General features: G+C 45.7%; 2 protein-coding genes across 2 annotated transcripts; one reads left to right on the top strand and one right to left on the bottom strand.

Moving 5' to 3' along the window:
• Positions 1–14,356: 14,356 nt before the first annotated feature.
• PtA15_1A777 (uncharacterized protein) lies at positions 14,357–15,616 on the top strand (the record flags this gene model as incomplete). The annotated part of the gene is made up of 4 exons (XM_053165839.1): positions 14,357–14,387; positions 14,470–14,524; positions 14,606–15,396; positions 15,483–15,616. 4 exons carry the CDS (start codon positions 14,357–14,359, stop codon positions 15,614–15,616), a joined length of 1,011 nt encoding a protein of 336 aa, XP_053016991.1.
• A 4,001-nt stretch (positions 15,617–19,617) lies between these two features.
• On the bottom strand, positions 19,618–20,202 carry PtA15_1A776 (uncharacterized protein; the record flags this gene model as incomplete). Its single annotated transcript, XM_053165838.1, has 1 exon — positions 19,618–20,202. The coding sequence occupies one exon, from the start codon at positions 20,200–20,202 to the stop codon at positions 19,618–19,620; it is 585 nt and encodes a 194-aa protein (XP_053016990.1).
• Between the last annotated feature and the right edge of the window lie 2,609 nt (positions 20,203–22,811).

Here is a 22,811-nt window from a genome sequence, read left to right as displayed (position 1 = left end):
TTGGTGATGCCAAGACACGAAGTCCTCTAGCTACACGAGTGACTGCGGCGAGTGGGCGCGTCTGTAGATGCGGTAAGATGATGGTTTATAAAGATTTATATCCCTGATGGGATGTAACGGAGGGGCCGCGAGAGCAGCGGAATGGTTAAGGTGCCCTCCGGGGCGGTTCTTACAGGGCCTGACAAGCAGGGGTAGTATGTCCTGTGTTGTCTGGGGTCCAACAAGCGGGGGTTGTTCAACAAGTTCCCAAGTATATAATTGATGGGGATTACTCCCGAGATGATAAAGAGAAAATGAGCTGGACTTACTGTTGGAGCAGGAGTCCAGCGACGAGCAATGAATCTAAAAACAATCTAACACAAGCTGAGAGCGAACTGATCAACGAATATGTTTGGCGAAGTAGTGCGCTGCTGGGCGGTTAAAGTGATTGACGATTCTGGGGAGCCAGAGTCCTCCCAACACCGGCTTTTATGCTGTTTCTGGGAGGCTCGTCGGCTCGCTATTCTCCTGGATGGCCTTCCAATACATTTTGTTGGAAGGCACAGCCTCTTTACTGGTCTTGCTACTTGTAAGACCTGTATCTCTTGGATACCGGTCACAAGGAAGATTCTTTCTTCTCGGAACTCGTTTAAAGAGTTCTACTCGAAATGACACGCTAGAGATCCTCTGCTCTCGAGTGGAGGATCACTAGGAGTCGGTTCCTATGCGGAGCTCTTCGGCGATTCGTGTCCGAGTCTTTCCGCTACTGTTGCTGCGACGGAGCTCGGAAGAAGATTGCTACCACGCGACCAGGTACTGTAGTTCTCTGAGTCGCGTGGCTTGATTGTTTAGCCGCCTACTGGCGGCTGTTGTTTCCATGCGACCAGGTACTACAGTACTCTGTATCGCGTGGCTGAGTGATTTAGCCGCTAACAAGCCCACGTAGTTTTCGCGCAACCAGTGGCTGTCTGCTGAGTATTACGTGGGTCTTCTGAGTGGGTCTTTTTATACATGCTCCCTTGTTTTTGTTACTTGTACCTAGTTGGGATATATTGTACAGAAGAGATTCTGGACCGCGCGGCGGTCCCGTTGGTGTCTAGCTTCTCTAGGAAGCTATTTGTAATATTTAAAACAATTTAAAACAAATCTATGCTGCGCAGAGATCCGCGCTGCGGTCTGCTCTGCACCCGGTTTACGGTGCTCTTGGCTGCGCTACCGGAGCTGCAGGCGGGGCTCTATTCTAGAATGGTAGCCCGGCTGACATTCCCCACCACCAAGATAAGTTACTCTTAACTTAGCTGACTTTCTAAAATTATTTACGTTTAGAAGCTCTGTAGCTACGTAGGTGAATTGCACCGTCCGGGATGTTGTCTTCTGGCAGCCATTCATCTTTATCTGCAGATTGGTTTCTGTATCTTACAAGGTATAACCTTGTATCTTTTCCTGAAATCCTCTCCTTTTTATCTTTGAGGATCTTATGTACCTTAAGTTGTTCTTTTTTTGAAGGTTCTTCTATGGGTACCGGTAACGGTTTGGGGACCACTTCATTTGCTCTTGCAACATATTTCTTGATAAGGCTTACGGGAAACACAGGGTGTTTCCTACTGAATTCTTCTGTCAAAATTACTTCTACTGCATTTTTACCGTGTAGGTTCTTAATGACAAAAGGTCCCACAAACGCGGGTTTCAGTTTTCTGCTACCTCCCAGATTATTAAAGTTCACTTTGGACAGAAGCACTGGATCTCCTATTTGGAATTCAGGTTCTTTGTGACTTTTGTCCCAGCGAGTTTTACTATACTCTGCTGCTTCTTGGACACATCTGGCTGCGTGAGCATTTGTTGCGTCTAACATCTTTTTGAAGTCCGCGGCGGTTGGTTGGGCTACAGGTAATTTATCATTAATAGTATCCTTAGGTAACCGCGGTATCCATCCTCTTTCTAAGATGTAGGGCGTTTCTTTTGTAGTAGAATGTTTGCTGCTATTATATGCCATCTCTAATGCTGGCAACAGGTTGACCCAATCATGCGTGTACCCGTCACTGTTTTTAAACTCTGATCCAAACGCACAGAACCTTCTGAGTAGGTCTTCTAATGTTTGTATCATGCGTTCTGCTAGGCCATCTGTCTGCGGATGGTATGCAGTGGAAAAAGCTAGTTTAGTACCCAGCATATCATGCAAGTTTCGCCAAAATTCTGATGTAAATTTAGGGTCCCTGTCACTTATAATAATTTTTGGGATACCTACGTCAGCCATTATTCTATTCCAAAATAATATGGCTACTTCCATAGCTGTATCATCTTTATGATGCGGGATAAACCTGGCTCTTTTTGAGAACCTGTCTACTACTACTAGAACAGAGTTGTAGGAGAAAGGTCCTCCAGGGGGTAGGCCAGTTACAAAATCCATGTTGATTATTTCCCACCGCGTTTTTGGTTCCGCAATGGTTTGTAATAATCCAAATCTCTTGCCGGTTTGCTTGTTAGACTTCTGGCAAATTTCACATGACTTAACATATTCTTTAACCTGGGTTTTCCAGTCAATCCACCAGGCGGTTTGTTTGACTCTTTCAACGGTACGCTCTTCGGAGAAGTGACCGGAACCAACATTGTCATGGCATTCTTGTAACATATTTTTTGTGACTCTCTTTGCTTAGCACAATTACGCTAGAATGTCTATGGCGAAAATAAATTATGCCGTCTAAGAGTGTGAATTGTCCGGCTTTGTAAGGAGTAAGCCATTTCTCCGGTAGACTAGCAATCAATTCTGGCGCGCTGTTTTCATTGTCCAATATATTGATTAATTTAACTAGCTCCATATCTTCACTGTAACTAACTCTGACCTCTTCAAAGAATACATCATCAATGTCACATACATGAATGCCTAAGATTGGAAATACATCCTCATCTTCTGGGTCGTACGCTGGGTTATCTGGAGTATTGGGTAGAGCCCATCTACTTAGTCCGTCGGCATTAGTATGCTTAGCTCCCGCTCTATGAATTATAGTCATGTGGCCTCTATATTGCTGAATTGCGATTTGCCATCTGAGCATGTGACGGTTAGGTGTTTTCATATTCATGAGAGTTTTCACAGCAGTACAGTCGGTGACTACTATGATTTTACAACCTTCCAGATAGTAGTGTAATTTTTCTAATGCCCAAACAAGGCAGAGACATTCCATCTGACTAGCGCCGTATCTCATCTCTGTTTTACGGACTTGTCTTGATATGAACAAGATTGGTTTTTCTACCGGTACTCCATCTATAATGAATTCTTGGTGTAACGCGGCGCCTATTCCCTCAAAACAAGCATCTATGTACAGGATGAATGGTAGAGCGTAATCTGGTTGAGCTAAGACAGGGGCAGTGGTTATGAGTCTCTTTAGCTGCTCATAGTCTTCTACTCTCCCGTAGGTCATCTCAAAAAATACATCCTTGCTACATAGTTCATACAAACTTTTGGTTATGTTTGCAAACCTAGGGATGTGTTGACGGTAATAGCTACAGAATCCAAGAAATGACTGCATTTCCGTAATAGTCTGTGGCATAGGTTTGAGTAGTACTGCCGCCACTCTATTTTGATCTATAGCTAGTGATAAACCTGAGACAATATGGCCTAAGGCTTTAAGTTCTTTGAATCCAAAGTTGCATTTCTTAATGGACATTTTCAAACCGGATTTTATTGCCGTTTTGAGTACTAATCTTATTTTCTCAAGATGTTCCTCCCAGTCCGTAGAATATATGATGATGTCATCTATATACACCATCATCCAGCTTTGTCGGATAAAAGATCCGAATATGGTATCCATCATACGCTGAAAGTGGGACGGCGCATTTTTAATACCAAAAGGCATGCGCAAATATTCGTAAACACCTAAGTGGCAGATAATTCTCATAAATTGCCTACTCTCTTCCTTAATAGGAATTTGGTGGAAACCTTTAAGCACGTCCATTGTCGTGATAAACTTCGCGTTAGCCAAGTTATGTAACGAGTGGTCTATACGGGGGATAGGGTAATTATCCGCTTTTGTATAATTGTTAAGCGCTCGAAAGTCTCCTACCATGCGGGACTTCTCATTATGCCATGCTATTATTACTGGTGTAGTTATTTCCACTTGCTCATTATGGCCTACTTTCCTCAATACTTTAAGTTCTAGAAGTTCCTTAATGTGAATTTCTAGTGCTTCGCGGGACTTAGGGCTCGAGGGATACGCCGCTCTCCTTAGCGCGGGGGGATAAGGAGGTTTGCAAGTAAGTTCTATCTCAATGTCATGTCCGGAGATATTGCCTATGGGCTCCTCTTTTTTGCAAAAAGCTTCTTCATTTTCAAAGCAAATTTTTAACACATCTAGATGTTGGTCTTTGCTCAGTGTGTCACTGACAGCAGCTTGAGACATGTAATCTTGACGGAAACGGTTCAGCTCTTTCTCGTCTTGGTTTCCTTTTACAGGGCTCTGAAAATTGATGTTACATATCTCAAACTTCCTTTTCCAATCTCCACCTATAGTGTAGAACCTGTCTTTACTTTGGAAAACATCTATCCCGTAAAGACAGAATGCATCATTCCCCAAGATTAGGTAATCACACACAGCATCTTCTAACACTACAAATTCTATATGTAGTCTAAGTGAACCCTTGGTGTGCGGGAAAATTAGTGGCATCTTTACAACTCCTATAGGCTTAAGTGCAGCATTACAACTACTAAACTTGGCACGCGGGGTTGGGAGTAATTTCTCCCGCCATCTTGGATAGTACCGGCTCAACAAGTTGGTACTGGTACATGAACAGAGGGCTCCAATGTCTAGGAGAGCTTTAACTTCTTTACCATCATAGAGAACAGTAGTGTAACTTGTTTTGCCTAGGGTATAACTCATACCTTCTTCTGGCTTATTAGTCATCAATTTGGCATCAGATACATGTCCGACTCCAGCGGAAGGGTTCCATTTTTGTGGCAAGTTTGAATCACCTTGGATTACTGTAATGTGAAGGGGGTCACCCAAGTCTGCTTGAATCACGTTGCAGCGGGCTATTGGTTCGGAGCCACAATCCCCGGTGACACTCTCCCGGTCATTTTCAAAATGTACTATATCAAACTGGGATCCAGTGTCAGAGTCGCCTTCGTCATCTGTAAACACCTCAATGTTATTAATCCTTCTGCGGGGTTTGGGGCACTCAGGTCTCTTATGGCCCTTTTCCCCGCAATTATAACACTCAGGAATATTAGCCTTCTTTGGCGCAGTTTCAGCAGGTTTTGTGCCGGTGGGCGCATTATCTCTATACACAGCACTCTTTCTTTCTTCATAAGATTTGGGCTTCTTATCTAAACCTTTTGCAGCAATCACCAATTCTATAACTGAGACTAACTCTGCTAAGTCTACGTCAGGATCCCGCAGGCGACACATTACATCATGCTCTAAGTCACCCCGACACTTTTTCAATATTTTCTTGGTGACAAATTTTTGAGAAGGTTGATCATATATGCAGTCAATTCTCTTCTTTTGTGTCAAGCACCATTTGTAAGGCACATGTTTCATAGGGTCAAAGAAATCGGTTTCATATGCGGCAAGCATTTTATCTTCCCAGACGTCAGTGCCGTATTGTAAGTGGATCAGTTTCTTCCATTCCTTCCAGCTGGTTTTGCCAACTGATTTCTTTTTTCCTACAAACCAATCTAAGGCCATGCCTTCAAACAATTGGGGTAATCTGGATGTCACTATTTCATCTGACGCTTCGTAGGACTCAAGGAGATGATCTATGTAATTCATAAAGTATATGTGATCATATTCTCCTTCGCCGGTGAATTTGGGCCATTCTTTGATGGGTGGCAAGAGTTTGTTCATTGCGAAAATATCAAAGTTGCTCAAATATGATGTGGTCTGTCTTGCTTGGTTTTGGTAAGGAGGGGTTTGTTCAACAGGTTCCTCTTTTTTGGGAGGCATTGATCTTTCTTTATTTTGAAAGACTCTCTCTTTTGTGTTCAAGAAAGGGTTATTAAATTGTAATTCTTCTTGAACAATGGATTCCGCCTTATTGGTCATGTGGGGCGGAGTTTGAATCCCAGAGGCTGCCTGTTTAAGGGACTTAATCTCAAGTTTCAAAGTGCTAATTTGTTCCGAAACAGACTGAGTGATTTGTTTGGCAACTTCTTTGATTGTGTCATCCTGGTTACTGACAAGGTCAATTAGAATTCGTAACTGAGCAGATTGGTGCTCCTCACGCTCACGCTGAGCTACCATTATCTCAGATTTAATCATGGTGATTACTTCATTTTTGAAGTCCGCCAGGCTGATGTCAAGATCAGTTAATTTGTCCTGCGCTGTGAGATTGGAGTCTCTTACTGCAGCAACAGTTTTAACTATGTCACGGAGTTCTCTCTCAGTTTTCTGAACTATTTCTCTCAGTTCTGGGATCTTAACAAAAGGTTCTTGGGACAATTCCAGCGATTTTTTTACGCCGGTCTCAATCATGTTACTCGTGGCTTTATAACAATCAATAATTTTGGAGACAGTAGTTTTATGGTAATTATTTGAGTTGTAATGTAATTTGTCTAGATTACTGTATACATTCTCAAACAAAGAAAAAATAAAGTCTCTGTCTATTGTAGGTGATCGTAAGCTTTGTCTAGTGTGTCCGCCACCTTCATCAGACGCTTCCATCGGATGACGTTGTCTCTGGCTGCTTGAGTTGGGGGTGCTTTGCGCTTTTTCCCGGTGTTTCTGGCTGGGTAGAGTTGCTTCATCACCGTCCAAGGATTCCAACCCTCGACGTAAGACTCTAGCTGTTTTTGAGCCATCAACTTCTGCGCCATTTTCTGGCTCTCTTGAGCTCTGCGGAGAGCTGTTCGCAGCTCTTCTGTCGCTCCTCCTTTCGCTTGGAGAGCTACACACTCCTGCCAGTTCAGGACGTGGTCGCGGACTAAGTCCTTGGTCTTGTCCAGCTTGATTAGCTGTTCTTTCGTCTTGAGGATAGTCCTCGCCGGATTGGTCGAGGTGGTCGTCGAGGTACTCGGAACCGGAGCTGGGTTCTTCTTCTTGAACTTCAGGGAGCTCAGCTTCGGAGTCTTCTCCTTGGGAGGCTCGACGGCTACCTCCGCGGCTTCCTCCTCCTCCGCGGCTTCCTCCTCCTCCGCGGCTTCCTCCTCCTCCGCGGCTTCCTCCTCTTCCGCCACTTCCTCGGCTTCCGCCGCCGGTGGCTTGTCTAGGATGCCTCTTGGGGGTGGACAGAGGTCCTTCGAGATCGGGTCTGCTCGATCGGGTGGACATGTTAGTTTATGTTTTTTTATTTATTTATTTATGTTTTAGTGTTTTTATACGGATTATTTGCAAGAGAAACTTGGACTAACCGAGTTCGTCCGCTTCAGAATCGCTTAATACGGGATTCTCAAACTTCTCGGCTTCTTTTGCAGTAAAGGAGCTTGTTTTTTCCTTGTTTTGTTCGGCCACTAAGCGGAAGAATCAATAATTTGTTAGAATTTTTCAAAGTAAATTTTTAAGTACGCAAAAAAAAAAGCGATTTACTTCTTTCCTTTTTTCTTTGAATTCTATTCAACCGGTGTTCGTTGAGTAGAAAGTTCAGAGTGATTCGAGCCTCTAAATCTTTTTTCTTGCTCTTTTCAACTAGGATCGTGCCGAGTTGGATTCTTTCTTCGCAGGTTAACTTTTCAAAGTCGTCCGGCTGGTAGTTTTTAATAAACTCTTCGTTTCTGAGTTTAAGATAGCGGAGGTAATATTGAATCAGCTCGGCGTTCTGTTGTAAATGAGCCACTGATGTGGAAAAATAAGAACGCAAAAAGCAAGTTAGGGAGGTTCAAAAGCGAGTAAAGAGATGATAGGAGATAATTCTGAAGGATTAGTAGCTTCAGAATTGTTCAGGGGTAAGTTGCGCGCGAAAGAGCGCGGTTTTTGAGCTTTACTAGACTAAAAGGTCAATCTAATGGTGCGATATAGCGCGCCGTGCTCAAACTGCAGAGTTTTCTAGACACAATCTAACGGTGATGTAAGCTAAAAGAATTTTAGAGGTAGGTTTGGTTTGGTTAATCGTCAGATAGACGAAATAGTAGGATTTTTTCTGGTTTTTTGGGATAAGTTCCCGGCCAGACCCCCAATTGTCAGGCTTGGTGATGCCAAGACACGAAGTCCTCTAGCTACACGAGTGACTGCGGCGAGTGGGCGCGTCTGTAGATGCGGTAAGATGATGGTTTATAAAGATTTATATCCCTGATGGGATGTAACGGAGGGGCCGCGAGAGCAGCGGAATGGTTAAGGTGCCCTCCAGGGCGGTTCTTACAGGGCCTGACAAGCAGGGGTAGTATGTCCTGTGTTGTCTGGGGTCCAACAAGCGGGGGTTGTTCGACAAGTTCCCAAGTATATAATTGATGGGGATTACTCCCGAGATGATAAAGAGAAAATGAGCTGGACTTACTGTTGGAGCAGGAGTCCAGCGACGAGCAATGAATCTAAAAACAATCTAACACAAGCTGAGAGCGAACTGATCAACGAATATGTTCGGCGAAGTAGTGCGCTGCTGGGCGGTTAAAGTGATTGACGATTCTGGGGAGCCAGAGTCCTCCCAACACCGGCTTTTATGCTGTTTCTGGGAGGCTCGTCGGCTCGCTATTCTCCTGGATGGCCTTCCAATACATTTTGTTGGAAGGCACAGCCTCTTTACTGGTCTTGCTACTTGTAAGACCTGTATCTCTTGGATACCGGTCACAAGGAAGATTCTTTCTTCTCGGAACTCGTTTAAAGAGTTCTACTCGAAATGACACGCTAGAGATCCTCTGCTCTCGAGTGGAGGATCACTAGGAGTCGGTTCCTATGCGGAGCTCTTCGGCGATTCGTGTCCGAGTCTTTCCGCTACTGTTGCTGCGACGGAGCTCGGAAGAAGATTGCTACCACGTGACCAGGTACTGTAGTTCTCTGAGTCGCGTGGCTTGATTGTTTAGCCGCCTACTGGCGGCTGTTGTTTCCATGCGACCAGGTACTACAGTACTCTGTATCGCGTGGCTGAGTGATTTAGCCGCTAACAAGCCCACGTAGTTTTCGCGCAACCAGTGGCTGTCTGCTGAGTATTACGTGGGTCTTCTGAGTGGGTCTTTTTATACATGCTCCCTTGTTTTTGTTACTTGTACCTAGTTGGGATATATTGTACAGAAGAGATTCTGGACCGCGCGGCGGTCCCGTTGGTGTCTAGCTTCTCTAGGAAGCTATTTGTAATATTTAAAACAATTTAAAACAAATCTATGCTGCGCAGAGATCCGCGCTGCGGTCTGCTCTGCACCCGGTTTATGGTGCTCTTGGCTGCGCTACCGGAGCTGCAGGCGGGGCTCTATTCTAGAATGGTAGCCCGGCTGACAAATAGAGAATTTATCTTTGGTTTAAAGCCAAAGAATTGGATCAACACAGGTGGTAAAACCACAATATAGAGTGGGGCTAATACTGTAGAGTGAGCAAGTATTGTACTGTTATGGGGTAAGCTGAGTGCAAGTAGTTTGCTGAGAGAAATTACAACTGGGGGGAGGAGAGCCTCCTTAAATAGAAAAGAGTGAGACATTTTAGCTCCAGGGGAACAAGAGAATGAGGGGTTTTAGCTGCCCTGAAGACTACAATGAGGTATTTTGGCTGGTGGTTGACAATGAGGTCATGATGTCATATGAGGGAATTTAGCTAGTGAGAAATAGGAGGGGAGATGTTTTAGCTGGCCTGGCCTGTCAACTGATGTCATCTGCAAGCTGCATGAGGGGTTTTTGCTTTCTTGACACCTGCATGATGTCATCTGTCAACTGTCAAACTGCAGCCCCTATTACACTAGTCTGCATACACCTGCATAAGAATGCATTAGACTGCATAAGCCTGCATCAAGTGTGCATAACACTGCATGACACTGCATGACATGTGCATAGCACAATGTAATGAGTGCAGCTGATGAGGTTAGAGCTGGTTGCTTTGAACCCGGGTACCCGCAGCCTTTTTTAGCTAAAATGAGACACCCGCACCCGCATCCGCACCCGCGGAGCGGATACCGGCAATACCCGAGCGGGTATTTGCGGGTATCCCCCACTTAAAACGCCCCAAGGCAGGCAGATTCTGATTTGATTACTAAGCTACTATGTTAATCTATGTCAACAACATTTTTGAAACCTTCTGCCCTTTCCTTTACACTTGTTTTGACCTTATCTTTATGTTTGTTCATGTACTTGTGGAGGGCCAGAGATCCGATCTTGTTGTTCTTTGAATAGAACAACAAGGTCATACCTCTACTTACAGACTTTGGGCTGAGGCTGTGTCTCCTGGTGGACACGTAATCCCGGCCAAAGTTGAAGGTGCACTCTACATCTACCGTTGTTGCTATATAGAAACCGGGATTAATCAGCATCATGTTGATTCTTTCAAAAGTTATAAAAAAAACAAGCTCACCCAGGCAACTTAATACATCAAGTGCCATTTGTAAAAGGCCATGGTGAGTATTTCCAGAACGTTTCTGCTCAACCCACCACTCAAGACCATTGATTGGCGCGCCCTCTTCCAGAACCAGCCCGCCCGAGAGCCATATGTCCACGGGGTCGGATAAACCATCAGCTGATCGTGCTACAGCAGCAGCGCTTAGCCCGGCGAGCAACGGTGAAACAGATACGATGCGCGCATCAATATCGGGCCATATTGCATTGATGATACCGCCCGATACTGTGCATCAAATCGCATCGTCTTGGAAGGCCGATGCAATATGCATCGTTCAAAGCGCATCGCTTGAGCGTTGCGATACAGGCTTTTCGTTGGATGTGCATCGGTTTAACTGATGCGATGCCAATAGATGCAATACCGATATTTATCGGTATATCTCCGCATATATTGCCCGCATCGCATCGCATTGTCTCTACAATGCGATGCAAGGTTTTCTCACCCGCTGTATCGGTCAAGCGATGCGATGCCAATGCGATGCATTGGTTTTGCAATGCGATACAGCAGATTAGCAATATGGTGCATCGCCCCAACAATGCGATACCGATAAATGTGCAATATCGCATTGTATCGCATCTGTTTCACCGTTGCGGCGAGGACACCAGTCTGAGGCTGAAGAGTGATTCAGTTTGTATTTAATTAAACTAGATCATGACAAGCAATAAAATTACCTTTGCTGGTACTGCATTTGGAATTGCTCTGGGCTTATATGGTGTTGCAAGCCTGTCTGGGCACTCACCAAAGTTTGGCCAAAAAAAGGCCAAGCGCGCATGGCCAAGGCTAAATCCCGCTTGGCCAATCCTCAAGCCCACCTGGCACACTCCCAACCCCCGCTTGGCATATTGCAAAGTGGGCGGGGTTTGGCACAAAGCCCCGCTGGGCCGATTTCAAGTGAGGGTGCCACAACCGCCAAACTCTGTGCCGGCCATCAAGGAGAGAAGTTTCCCTCCTCAATGGTTGGTCTACAAACTGGTCATCAAGAGGGGAAGACTCCCTTCTTGATGATTGATACAAGTATCACCCACCGCGAAGGGAGTCTTTCCTCCCCGATGACCAGCCTACAGACCGACCATCGAGAAGGCAAAGCTCCCTTGTCAATGTCCAATGTGCAATGTCAAGAAGGGAGAACGTTTCCCCTCCTTGAGGGCACGTTGTTCTTGCTCTTGAGGCAGAGACAAGGGCTGGCGTCTCATGACCGGCGTGTTGCCATTGGCCCAGAGCTTGATCTCGGCCAATCGGGACTTGGCTTTGTGCCAAGCTCTGCCCCCCGCGCAAGCTGCCCAATCAAGCCCGCTGGGCACATACTCAACCTCTGGAGGCACTCGGCCAAGAGGGATTTGGGTATGTGCCCAGACGCGCTTGCAACACCATACCATTTATCGTACATCTAGCGAGTTAAATCAAGTGACTCATGGATCCATTCCCAAGGCCATTTTGAAAGCTTGAAGTATTCATCTTTGAAAGAAGGGTGAAGAACTTCAAGGCAAAGTTTTTGGAAAGTTAGTATGAAAGAGAAAATTTAAAGTTTATGCAGCTCAATGAAAAGACTAACCCATTGCTATCCTGTAAATAGGTGAACAGTCTGTGAGTGAATAATACTTATTTGTGATACAAATCCCGGCGCGACAAGCATTTTGCAAAGCTGGAGGATAATCATCATCATTGTTTGCAATCACGGTAGAAAGGCTAGCAGTGATTTGATCAATGAGGACAACGACTTCGGCCACTTGAGCTGAGGCAGTGGTTAATATCTGAAGTTTGAATTTGTAAAAAAGTTCCAGAATCTGAACTAGGTGACGCGTCAAGTCCAAGTCCCCATGATGTATATGGTTGTTCCGGGGTGTGCCAAACTGCTTATTCCACTGCCATGAAAACCAAGTCAGAATGGTCATCCGGAGTCATTGTGATGCTCAAGAAAAACTTACATGGCTTCCTCACACCTTACAATGCTCTTGAGCTGCTTGAAAGTTGAATTCCAGCGGGTTGGTACGTCCCGCTCAATGTTGTGAGGCTTCTCACAATTGGTTTCTTTACATATTTGAATGAACTTAGGCCCCGTTTGGAGCCGATATAATCCAGGCAATATATAAGTTTTTTTGCATGACATCCTATGTGACATCTGATTAGGTCCGCCAAAGCTTGATCAGATGTCACAAGTTTCCAGATTATATCGCGCAATTATATTGGCTCCAAACGGGGCCTTAACTTTTGAGTTTGGGTACTTCTTCAATTTTGTTGCAATTCGACAAAACTGAATAAATAGCTTTATCTTTTATGAGCAATCATCAAGAAATGAATGAATTGTCTAGTAAGCTGACCTTTGCAAGGGACCGGCAAAATGAGGCAGAAGTATATGAATTGTTCTCTGATTCTGGTTCCAGGTCTTTTATTTCAGCCAGAGTGAGCTCATCATCAGGTTGAATGGTGGCATCTTATACCTCATCTAAGGTATTGGATTCCTCATCATTGTCCGAGTTTTGGAAACTGGAAATGATGCATCAAAAAAATATTGGAAATCAGCTTCACTCACATCTGAGCAATTATATCCTTTACTTGAACCACTGGGGGGGGGGGGGGGGATGTGCAAGGCTGTATGCCAAGCATTGGAGGGGGGGGGGGGGGGGGGCTGGGGGAGAAGAGGGGGGGGGGGGGGGGGGTGGGACTAAACAACACTCATCCAAGTTTATTAAAGACAGAGAAACACAGAAACAAAGATCAAGGGTTTCCCCTACAAGTTAACCAAATCACAAAAAAAAATGCAAGGGTTCCCCCTTTCAAAAAAAACAAATCACAGAAACAAGCCTTCTTAACACAAAATTCAAACACCACAAACTGGACCCACTATCCATCCCTGTCTAGCAGGGTTTAAAATAGTGGGTGGATGACCCCCAGCGCGCCGCATTGAAGGCATTATGCAAAGGGGGGCCACCGAGTATCCCCCCCTCAAACTGCGCAAGTGCAACAGCGGAGAGCGTGAGGACAAACCGCACACTGGAATTACAGCGGCAGAGGACGCCCTGGCGGACACAAACCAGCAAGCTGAAGCTTATTTTATAGACAATCCAGCACTAAGGCTCTCAAGACCCACCAACTCGACTGCCACAATAATCAAGCCCTGACAACTACGCCACCGCCACGCCCCTCCGGTACCTCTGACCTGCACAGTGGTGTTTTGACTGGCTAGGCGTTGTCTAGGTTTTGGACTGTGCATGACAACAACAACAAGAGTCCCCGCCAATAATATCCAGAAACCACCAAGCAACCCAAGCCCCATCACCAGCCTCAGGGCCAAGATTTAAACTCAAATCCACGCCACCAGCCCTTGAGCTCCGACTCAACCGTCCCCTCGACTAGAGTCTAGCAACACCTTCTGTTTGTGGCTCTTGGGCCCTGATAGGTGTCGCCTGCCCCATCCGCACCCTCAACTGCCACACCGTCTGTCAAGCACTAGCACAGGAAGCGATATACAAGCTGATCCAGAAAGAGGTGGGCTTTGACAAGATCTGCAAGATCCTGTTGCAGGTGTTTCGCCAGGAGCTTGAGCCGCTGATTGGTGTGTGGGTGGCAGCAATCATCTTTGCAAACATTGAGGAGATCATGCTGTTTGGGACAACATTCGTGAGCGCACTGGACTCCTGGAGGGCAGGCCCAGGCAGGCTCAGACAGCCGGCGCCCAGGTTCAGGTCAACAGCAACATCGTGCTTGACTACATCCAGGGCGTGATCAAGGTATTCAGAAACTGCTGCAGAAACTCGGCTAAAGCCTCCCCATCCTTGCCAACTTGATGCTCCAACACTCCATTGCTGACCGGCTCAATGGGCTCAAAGTCAAGGGCCTCAACCTCGAGCATTACTTTCTCCAGCCTATGCAACTGTTGAGCGCCCAGGTGAGCAATCTCCTACTCCATCCAATACCCGGCGAGGATGGCAATGCCAAACGGATGCTTCCAAATCGGTAAGCACTGCTCCCCTCACTAATCCTTGGCTCACTGCTTACCCGGAATCACCCAATCTGACATAACATTCGTCTTCTTCAGGTGCCAAATTCTGGGAGGTGGTCTCCGACGAACACGGTATCGCTACTGATGGGAAGTACGTCGATCTTTCTTGAGCTTAGCTCCCCACCATATATGATTGAGACCGCTGATCAGAACCACTCGATCCATCATCCAGATACAAGGGTACCACCGATCTCAACTTTGTGTTTGGACAGTCCGGTGCCGGTAACAACTGGGCCAAGGGACATTACACTCAGGGTGCCAAATTAGTCGACTCAGTGCTAGACGTCGTCCGCAAGGAAGCCGAGGGATGCGACTGCCTCCAAGGTTTTCAGATCACCCACTCCCTTGGTGGTGGAACCGGTGCTGGAATGGGAACCTTGCTGATCTCCAAAATCCGAGAAGAATTCCCCGACCGTATGATGGCCACCTTCTCCGTTGTCCCCTTGCCCAAGGTCTCTGATACCGTCGTTGAGCCCTACAACGCGACCTTTTTGGTCCACCAACTGGTCGAAAACTCTGACGAGACCTTCTGTATCAACAACAAGGCCCTCTACGACATCTGTTTCCGCACCCTGAAGTTGGCCACACCCACCTACGGTGACCTCAACCACTTGGTCTCAATCGTCATGAGTGGTATCACCACCTGTCTCCGATTCCCCGGTCAGCTGAACTCCGACTTGCGTAAACTGGCCGTCAACATGGTCCCCTTACCCCGATTGCATTTCTTCATGGTCAGATTTGCTCCACTTACCGCCCGTGGGAGCCAGCAGTACCGTGCCATCACCGTGCCTGAGTTGACCTTGCATATGTTTGATGCCAAGAACATGATGGCTGCCTCAGACCCAAGACACGGCCGATACTTGACCGTTGCCGCCTACTTCCGTGGTAAGGTTTCGATGAAAGAAGTCGAAGAAAACATGCTGTCAGTCCAAAGCAAGAACTCGAACTACTTTGTTGAGTGGAGTAAGTCATATTTTGCGCAGATGACTATCCCTTTACGCCTCTCGGTGTACTCTACTAATTGCAGTCCTCTCTTTATCCCATGGCAGTTCCAAACAACGTCCAAACCGCTCATTGTGACATCGCACCTCGTGCACACAAGATGTCTGTGACATTTATTGGTAACTCGACTGCCATCCAAGATTTGGGTGGCCAATCAATTCACGGCCATGTTCAGACGTAAAGCTTTCCTGCATTGGTACACTGGAGAAGGGTATGTCTAGGCATTCCTCAGATGTTTTATATGTCAACGAGTTGCTCATCTCTCTCTCTTGGCGCTTGTTCCCTCATCAGAATGGACGAGATGGAATTCACGGAAGCAGAATCCAACATGCAGGATCTGGTTGCTGAGTACCAGCAGTACCAAGAGGCTCATATGTAGTCCCGGATCCTCCACCCCCTACCTAGCCTGGCAAACATCCTTCTCTCCACGCTAGGTAAGTCGCCTTCTTTCCTCCTTCTCTCTCTTCTCTCTCTTCATCCAAAAGTTGTAGATACTAAGAGAGATCATTCTCTCCACACTAGGTTCTTCCTCCCTTCATCTTAAATGTAAGTGACTTGGGCCCTGAATCTCACAAGACAAGTTCTCAGCACCCCCCATTTGATCCTTTCAGTGAAGAGTCCCAGTTGGACTCCTACACCATGATTTTATTTTCATCTTTCTTGCAGGAAAATTATTCCTCTGAATATGTACATAGCTTTCCTGATCAAGAATCTATGGGCTTCCTTATACCAACAGTGGACCATATCTCCCCTGACTATTTAATAAATCTTGCAGTATAATTGAAGAAAACATTTGACATGTTAAGCCTACCTTGTTATGGTGCTTAATGTTTTGAAAATTAGCATATTTCAAAGAATATTAAGACCTTCTTTTCAGGGAATGCAAAATATCTGCATATATTATCTGTTTATTTCCCTGCAAAAGGTGATTAAATTAGCAGTATTCCCCAATGTGAGAGGTTTTATGCTTTTAACATTGAGAATCCCAAGTGACAAAAACAACACATTCAGATTAATTGCATGAAATTTTTGTTGAGGAGTAGAAATTGAGTTGTTTCATGCAACAACGTAACATAAGTTATGCAGCTAAAATACAAAGCAAGCTATGAAAACAAGCTCTGGGGGGTTGCAGCGGCGCAGCCGCCTTGGACTCTAGTGTTTCAATAAGATCTTGAGCTCCTTCTTCATCATTGGATTCTTCAACTTCAAGCTTGTCAGCCTCCGCGGAGCCTTTCTTTGAATGTCCAAATGGTCAAAGGATGGCCTTGACAATAAGATTGAGGATGTGTGCAAAGCACTGTATCCACTGCGGCTCACCGTGGAACCGCTTCCACCCAAGTATACCCGATTCCAAAATCATGGTTGCATTGTTTGCGGCATTATCAGAAACAATTCCATGGATCTGAAAGAGGAAGAAGTAGGGTTTGTTAGCCATAAGATGAATCTGATGTATTGGAAATTTGATCTTACCCGTTGTAAGACTCAAAAGTGGTTGTGAAACCCTTTTGCTGAATGGAGAAGGGGATGATGGAGGTGCAAACTCTGCCTTTCTATACTATCAGATAACAAGACCCACCAAGCTAAGCTTGGCAAGTTTTAATCAAATGATAGGTCTGGTCTAGTTCCAGATGAAGTTGTTCAATGACAGGTATGTGAGGGTTGAGAGGGTTTATTATGACGGAAAGGGCAAACTTTGACTTGATGTTTCCGGTGGGGGTTGAACACAGGTCCTCAAGAGGGTGATATAAGAAGTTGAGAAGGGTATATGTCTTAGGTGGGAGTTGAACCAGGAACCGGGTAACTCGTGACAGGTGTGTGATATGCAACCAGGAGATATGAGAGTATGAGAATATGAGAGTGAGCTCAGTAGTTATTTGCAAATATAAGGGTTGTAGTGATGTGTGGTGGTGATGGTAAGTGTGGAGGTGGTACGTAAATAACTGGGGAGTAGAGCTGAGGGAAAAACAACTGGGGGGGAGAGAGCTCCTTATATAGACAAATGTGAGGGATTTTAGCTACAAGGGGGACCCTGAATGAGGGATTTTAGCTGGTGGGCTGCGTACAAGTGGTGTCAGAAGATACTAAATACAGGCAAAAAGTGGGGTGAGAAATGAAAGATGATGTCATACTAATGCAAGGAGTGCACAAACAAAGCGGGGACATTTCAAATATAGAGGTACTTCATGCAAGGGGTGCATGAGTGGTGTCAGATTAATGCAAGGAGTGCAGAAATGGGGTCAGAAGACTGCATGCAGCTGCAAGGGGTGCATAAATGAGGCGGGGACATGTCAAATACAGAGGAAATGGGGTTGGTCCCCTGCGTAAGCAGTGGAGATAAGAGGGATGGAAAAGAGTATGTGTTTGGCTGGGTCTGAGTATGTGTATACCTGGGAAAGGTGACTTGAGGGGTGTGACAGGTTAATGACTGAGGCTGGCCGTGTCCATGAGGGTCCAAGAGGGTGTAACTTCCAATCCTGCGGGGTTCCAGTGACGCTTCCAGTGGTGACTGGGGGTAAAATTGGCCGTAGAATCCATTTATGAGGTCTATTTGGTGGTATCTTGAGGCCTAGGGTGATTAAATATATGTATGAGGAAAAACTTTTGATTTTTCACTTTTCCGTCTACCACACCGTCTTTCTAATCCAAACTTTTCAACAATGCACTGGACCACGCTAGCTAAGTATTTGCTGGTATGCCTTTCACTAAGCTGCAAAAAGTCCAGAGGTGTTGCTTCTGATTTCAATTTACCGGTGCCATCGTCAACAAGTCGGTATATAACTGCACCAAAGATATCAAATCCGTTGGGTGATTGCCATGCATCAACCCCTAAGTAAATTGCGCCTTGGTGCAGCTGGAAATTGGGTGGTTTGAGCTGTAGTCAGTAATTCTTTATTTGATAAAACAACACAAATACAAACAAGATCAGGCTGACCTTTAATTCATCAAATAATTTCTCTTGAATGGACAAGTACAACATGTGAATCACTTTCAAGACCATCCTTCAAGTGGGGAGATTCTTGGAAATTGATGGATGAAGCAGATGCTTGAAGCTGATTGCTTCCAAAGCAGAAGAAGGTTTTGCTTCCTCAGCACACCAAACCGCGCAACTTTGCAAAACCTAGAAAAAAGATGCTTCTTTAGATTAGGAAAACTGGAGTACAAAAATAAGAGTAGTCACCTCTTGCAGGTTGATTTCACCAGTTCCAGAAACACCAACCAAAGCCAAAGTCTTGTTATCTGCAGGTTTAGATTGCTTCCTCATACATTGACCGGCGTGGGTGAGGAGGTTGCTGCACAACAAGTTGTATGCCGGTTGATTGATCACTTTACCACATCTAGAGACGGTAGATAAATTTAAGCTAGCTTTTGTTAGTTTTTGTCACATTATACTAGAAAAAACAACACTGAATCTCACGTCTTACAGGGCCACGCAATCATACAACAGTTATTTATCCAATTGATTGGAAAACTTGGGTGTTTTGTAAAAAGCATAGGCTGAGCTGATCTTATTGTCCGCAAGCTTTTTTGCATGTTCTAAAAGCACCATGTTGTAATATAGGTGAGTTTTTGAACAACAAAACAGCCAATGATAAATGATCAATCCACTTACCCAGACGCTGCTCATTGCTAGATTGCCCCCCCCCCCCCCAGGTGTAGCACTTGGGCTAGCACCAGGAAAGAACATTGTTCCCTTGACAGCAAGTGACATTTGAACAGCTACAGCCGTCTATCTATCATCTATCCACAGCTACCACATCACGGTGTGAATACTAAAACTGAGTATACATTTATCTGCCTTGCACAGCCAGCAGCTGCTGGTGTAGCTCATTCCACCTTGTGTGTGCGCAGCTTCTGAAGTGCAGCTGCTCAGGTAAGCAACACCTGAGTTCATTGACCTTCTTAAACCTTCTTTTCCTTTGATACATACTCAATGGCCGGTACCTACCGGTTATTGAGTGGAAAATACTTCACGCAACGACTAGCTTATGTAGCGCAATCCCCTCGTTACAGGGGCCGGGGGACACCACGCGCCGAAGGCGCCTCGCGAAGCAAGCCTCAGGGGCCCTTTGCACCAGCCCAGGCTACACCAAGGCCCCCCGAAGCCAGGGCTCGCATATGCTAGAAATCAAGTCATTTTGAGAATGAGTGGCTGCTTTGAGTGTGGTAGGGCTGGAGGATGGTTCAGCTGCCCCCTTGTGTCGTGATTCTCACAAACGCTGTTGGTCGGAATTTTGGTGGTTTGTCCGTCTGTCTCTGCTTCAGGCGCAATTGCATGGTTATTGAGGAGCAATCGGCCGAGCTCCTGCTCCCAGAATCCTCCTCCTTTGTCCGTTCAGCTACCAAGATCAAGGCTCTCAGCCAATCCGGCTGCTCCGGTCGGCCAAAGGCTCTCTGAGCTGACTGGTCAAATAAGGAGGAGGGCAACTTGACTAACTTGGGTGTCGAGAGTCTGCGGGAGGTAGCTTTCTGGACGGCCAGGTTGGTTTTGCGGAGGGCCTCGATCTCGTTAGACTCTTCTTTGTTACATCCCCCCGGCACTCGGTTGATTGAAAACATCCCATCCTCGCCCCCGATCCAACTGCTGCCCACCTTTGAAAGACTCACGGACTCATGGATGGTGTGGGTCGACGACATCTGCCGTTTGATTTGCGACTTGCGCAAAAGGTGGGTAGGCGAGGTGGGGCTGCGAGGGGTTCCCCAAAGAGAGTCCGCGCTCAGAAGGCTGGGCAAATCGAGATGAGTCAAAGACTTTTCTGATTCTTCCATCACGGCGGATGGAGCTTGTTGTGGCTTCTGGGAAGAGAAAAGAGCCCGAGTGGCTTCAGACTCCCTAGTGCGGGTTGGGAGAGGTTGAGTCCCCGACCCACTGTATTGACTCTCATTTGAAATCCCTCTCGCGTTGAGCCTCCCGGGAGGGAGCCTGGGAGGACTCCCTAGCGAGAGGCTCCCAAGGGGGAAGAGGTCTGCGTGTCGGAACCTCCCGGAGCAGACAAATCACCTGAGGGTGTGAGGTCACAGGCGCTAGCCCACCCCGCTTGCAGTGGACGCGGGTTTTCTATCCCCCTTTTAGCTAAGGTATATACTATGAAGGGTGGGCGGGTGTGTGAGAGGCCCCCTATTACTCTTACTTCTTGAATGGCTATGAATAGACTCAAGAGAATCTATCGCCTATGTTCAGATGTAATAAGGGTAGTTTATCTTCCGAGGAAGAATAAACTCTTGAAGGGATTTATAATAAGGAAACTTTATATTGTGATTTGTTTGGATAGATGATGATAATGAAACAAAAATATCACGATGGAGAAAAGAAGAAAGGAGGGAGAAAGACCACCACATCTAGCACTTATCACCAAAGCGCAATAGTGCACACAACACAATTAACTATAATGAAAAGTACAATGAAATCACAAATCGAAATCGAAATAACATAGCGCTTAAGACCATAAGTCTCCTATAAATATAATTATCAGTAGTACAGTACTGAAATCGTTACAAATTGGCCTGACCTTATACCTGCGAATCTCGCAAATCCTTCGCCGGCTGTTTCCTCTTCTTTTTCTTCTTATCACCAAACAGTTCCTTATGTAGAGCTTTAAACGAATCTAAAGAACGCCTAACTGTATCCGGGATATGTTCTTCCGCCACCCAAGTATCATTTGCAACAGTAGAACCTTTCCAAGAAATTAAATAATCAAACTTACCTTTCTTGATGGATCTCACATCCAAAATCGCTTTCATCAACGTCCAGTCAACAATCTCTTTATCCTCGTAATACTTATCTTTTATCCCATCCTTCACGCCGCGATCTACCATACTGTTAGGACGAACGTACCTTACAAGAAGCGACACATTAAACACTGGATGCAACTTTGGATATTCTTTCTCAATATCCAACTCGACTGCATTCGGGCCCACCATTTTCTTTACCCGAAACGGACCAATGTACCTATAATCTAATTTCGAGTTTAGTCGCCTTGATTGTATAAACTTACGCAAAAGTAGTACTTCTTCCCCTTCTAAATAAACCGGAGAAGCCTTCTTACCCAAATTGTAATACAAAGCCTGCTTCTTTCGCGCCAAATTCAAGCACTCCAATGCTTTCTCCTGAGTCAGTTGTAAATCCAATAAAAATTCATCTAAGTCCTTTCGACCCACAGATTCAGTCATTATATTAAATTTTGGATGATGCCCATAAGAGAAAAAGAAGGGGGACACGCCCAAACTTGCCGAGTCCAAATTGTTTATCGCAAATTCCGCCATGTCTAAACATTTGTCCCAATTATTTTGGTAACACGAACAAAAATGCCGCAAATAATCTTCCAAAACTTGGTTCATCCTTTCCGTTTGACCATCTGTCTGCGGATGATAAGCCGTTGACAAACCTGATTGTATGTTCAACGAGTTCATTAGCGACTTCCAAAATTCACTCACAAATGTAGCGCCCCGGTCCGACACAATCTTATCAGGAAGACCATGCAACCTAAATATATGCTTCCTGAACAAGTTAGCTAAAACCCCGGATGAAGACGCCTCCTTACAAGGAATAAAATGCGTCAATTTGCTCAACAGGTCAATAACTACCAAGATTGAATCAAAACCCGCCGAACTTGGCAACTTGGTAATCATATCCATACCTATAGTGCTCCAGGGCTTAGGACTCGGTACCAGCAGAACCAATCTACCGTCCCGCGCCTGCCGTCGCGCCTTAACCCGCTGGCATGAATAACACGACTTCACATAAGCCGCAACTGTATCTCCTACTCCCGGCCACGAAAAGGTGCGCGTTAAAGTAGACAACGTCCGTGCTACTCCAGGATGGCCCACCGTCGGCGCATCATGATACATCCTAATCAACTTGATTTGCAAAGATTTTGGTACGAAAAGCCTGTCCCTATGAAAATACAACCCATCAACTTTCTTTACATCCTTAACTAACAATTCATCATCAGTATAATGCCGTCCAAAATGATCCAACAACAATTGGTTGGGCCGCTGAAAAGCCAAGTCATGGATACCGTGAAAACCTACCAAACCTGCCGGAGATATCTCATCTACTACATCCATCGGCACCATCTTTTCTATGATTGATCTAGCTTCCGGGATTTCAGACCGTTCACCCACAAAATCTTTCCTTCTACTCGGCGCATCCGCCGGATTCTTGTTCCCTGCAATATGATAAATTAGCATGTTAAATTGATCTAATTCTAACGCCCAGCGCGCCTGTTTCGGAGATAAGTACTTTGCCGTCTTGAAATAGAGAAGATTAGAATGATCAGAAAACACTTTAACTGGCTCCTCCATCCCCATCAACCAAGCTCGCCATTCTTCGCACGCCTCAACAATTGCTAGCAATTCCAAATCAAAAATCATCCACG

The sequence above is a fragment of the Puccinia triticina genome, chromosome 1A (assembly GCF_026914185.1).
Source record: "Puccinia triticina chromosome 1A, complete sequence".
NCBI classification, from domain to species: Eukaryota; Fungi; Basidiomycota; class Pucciniomycetes; order Pucciniales; family Pucciniaceae; genus Puccinia; species Puccinia triticina.
The sequence above is the reverse complement of the archived record's forward strand: the minus strand, read 5'-3'. Positions and strand labels throughout refer to the sequence as shown.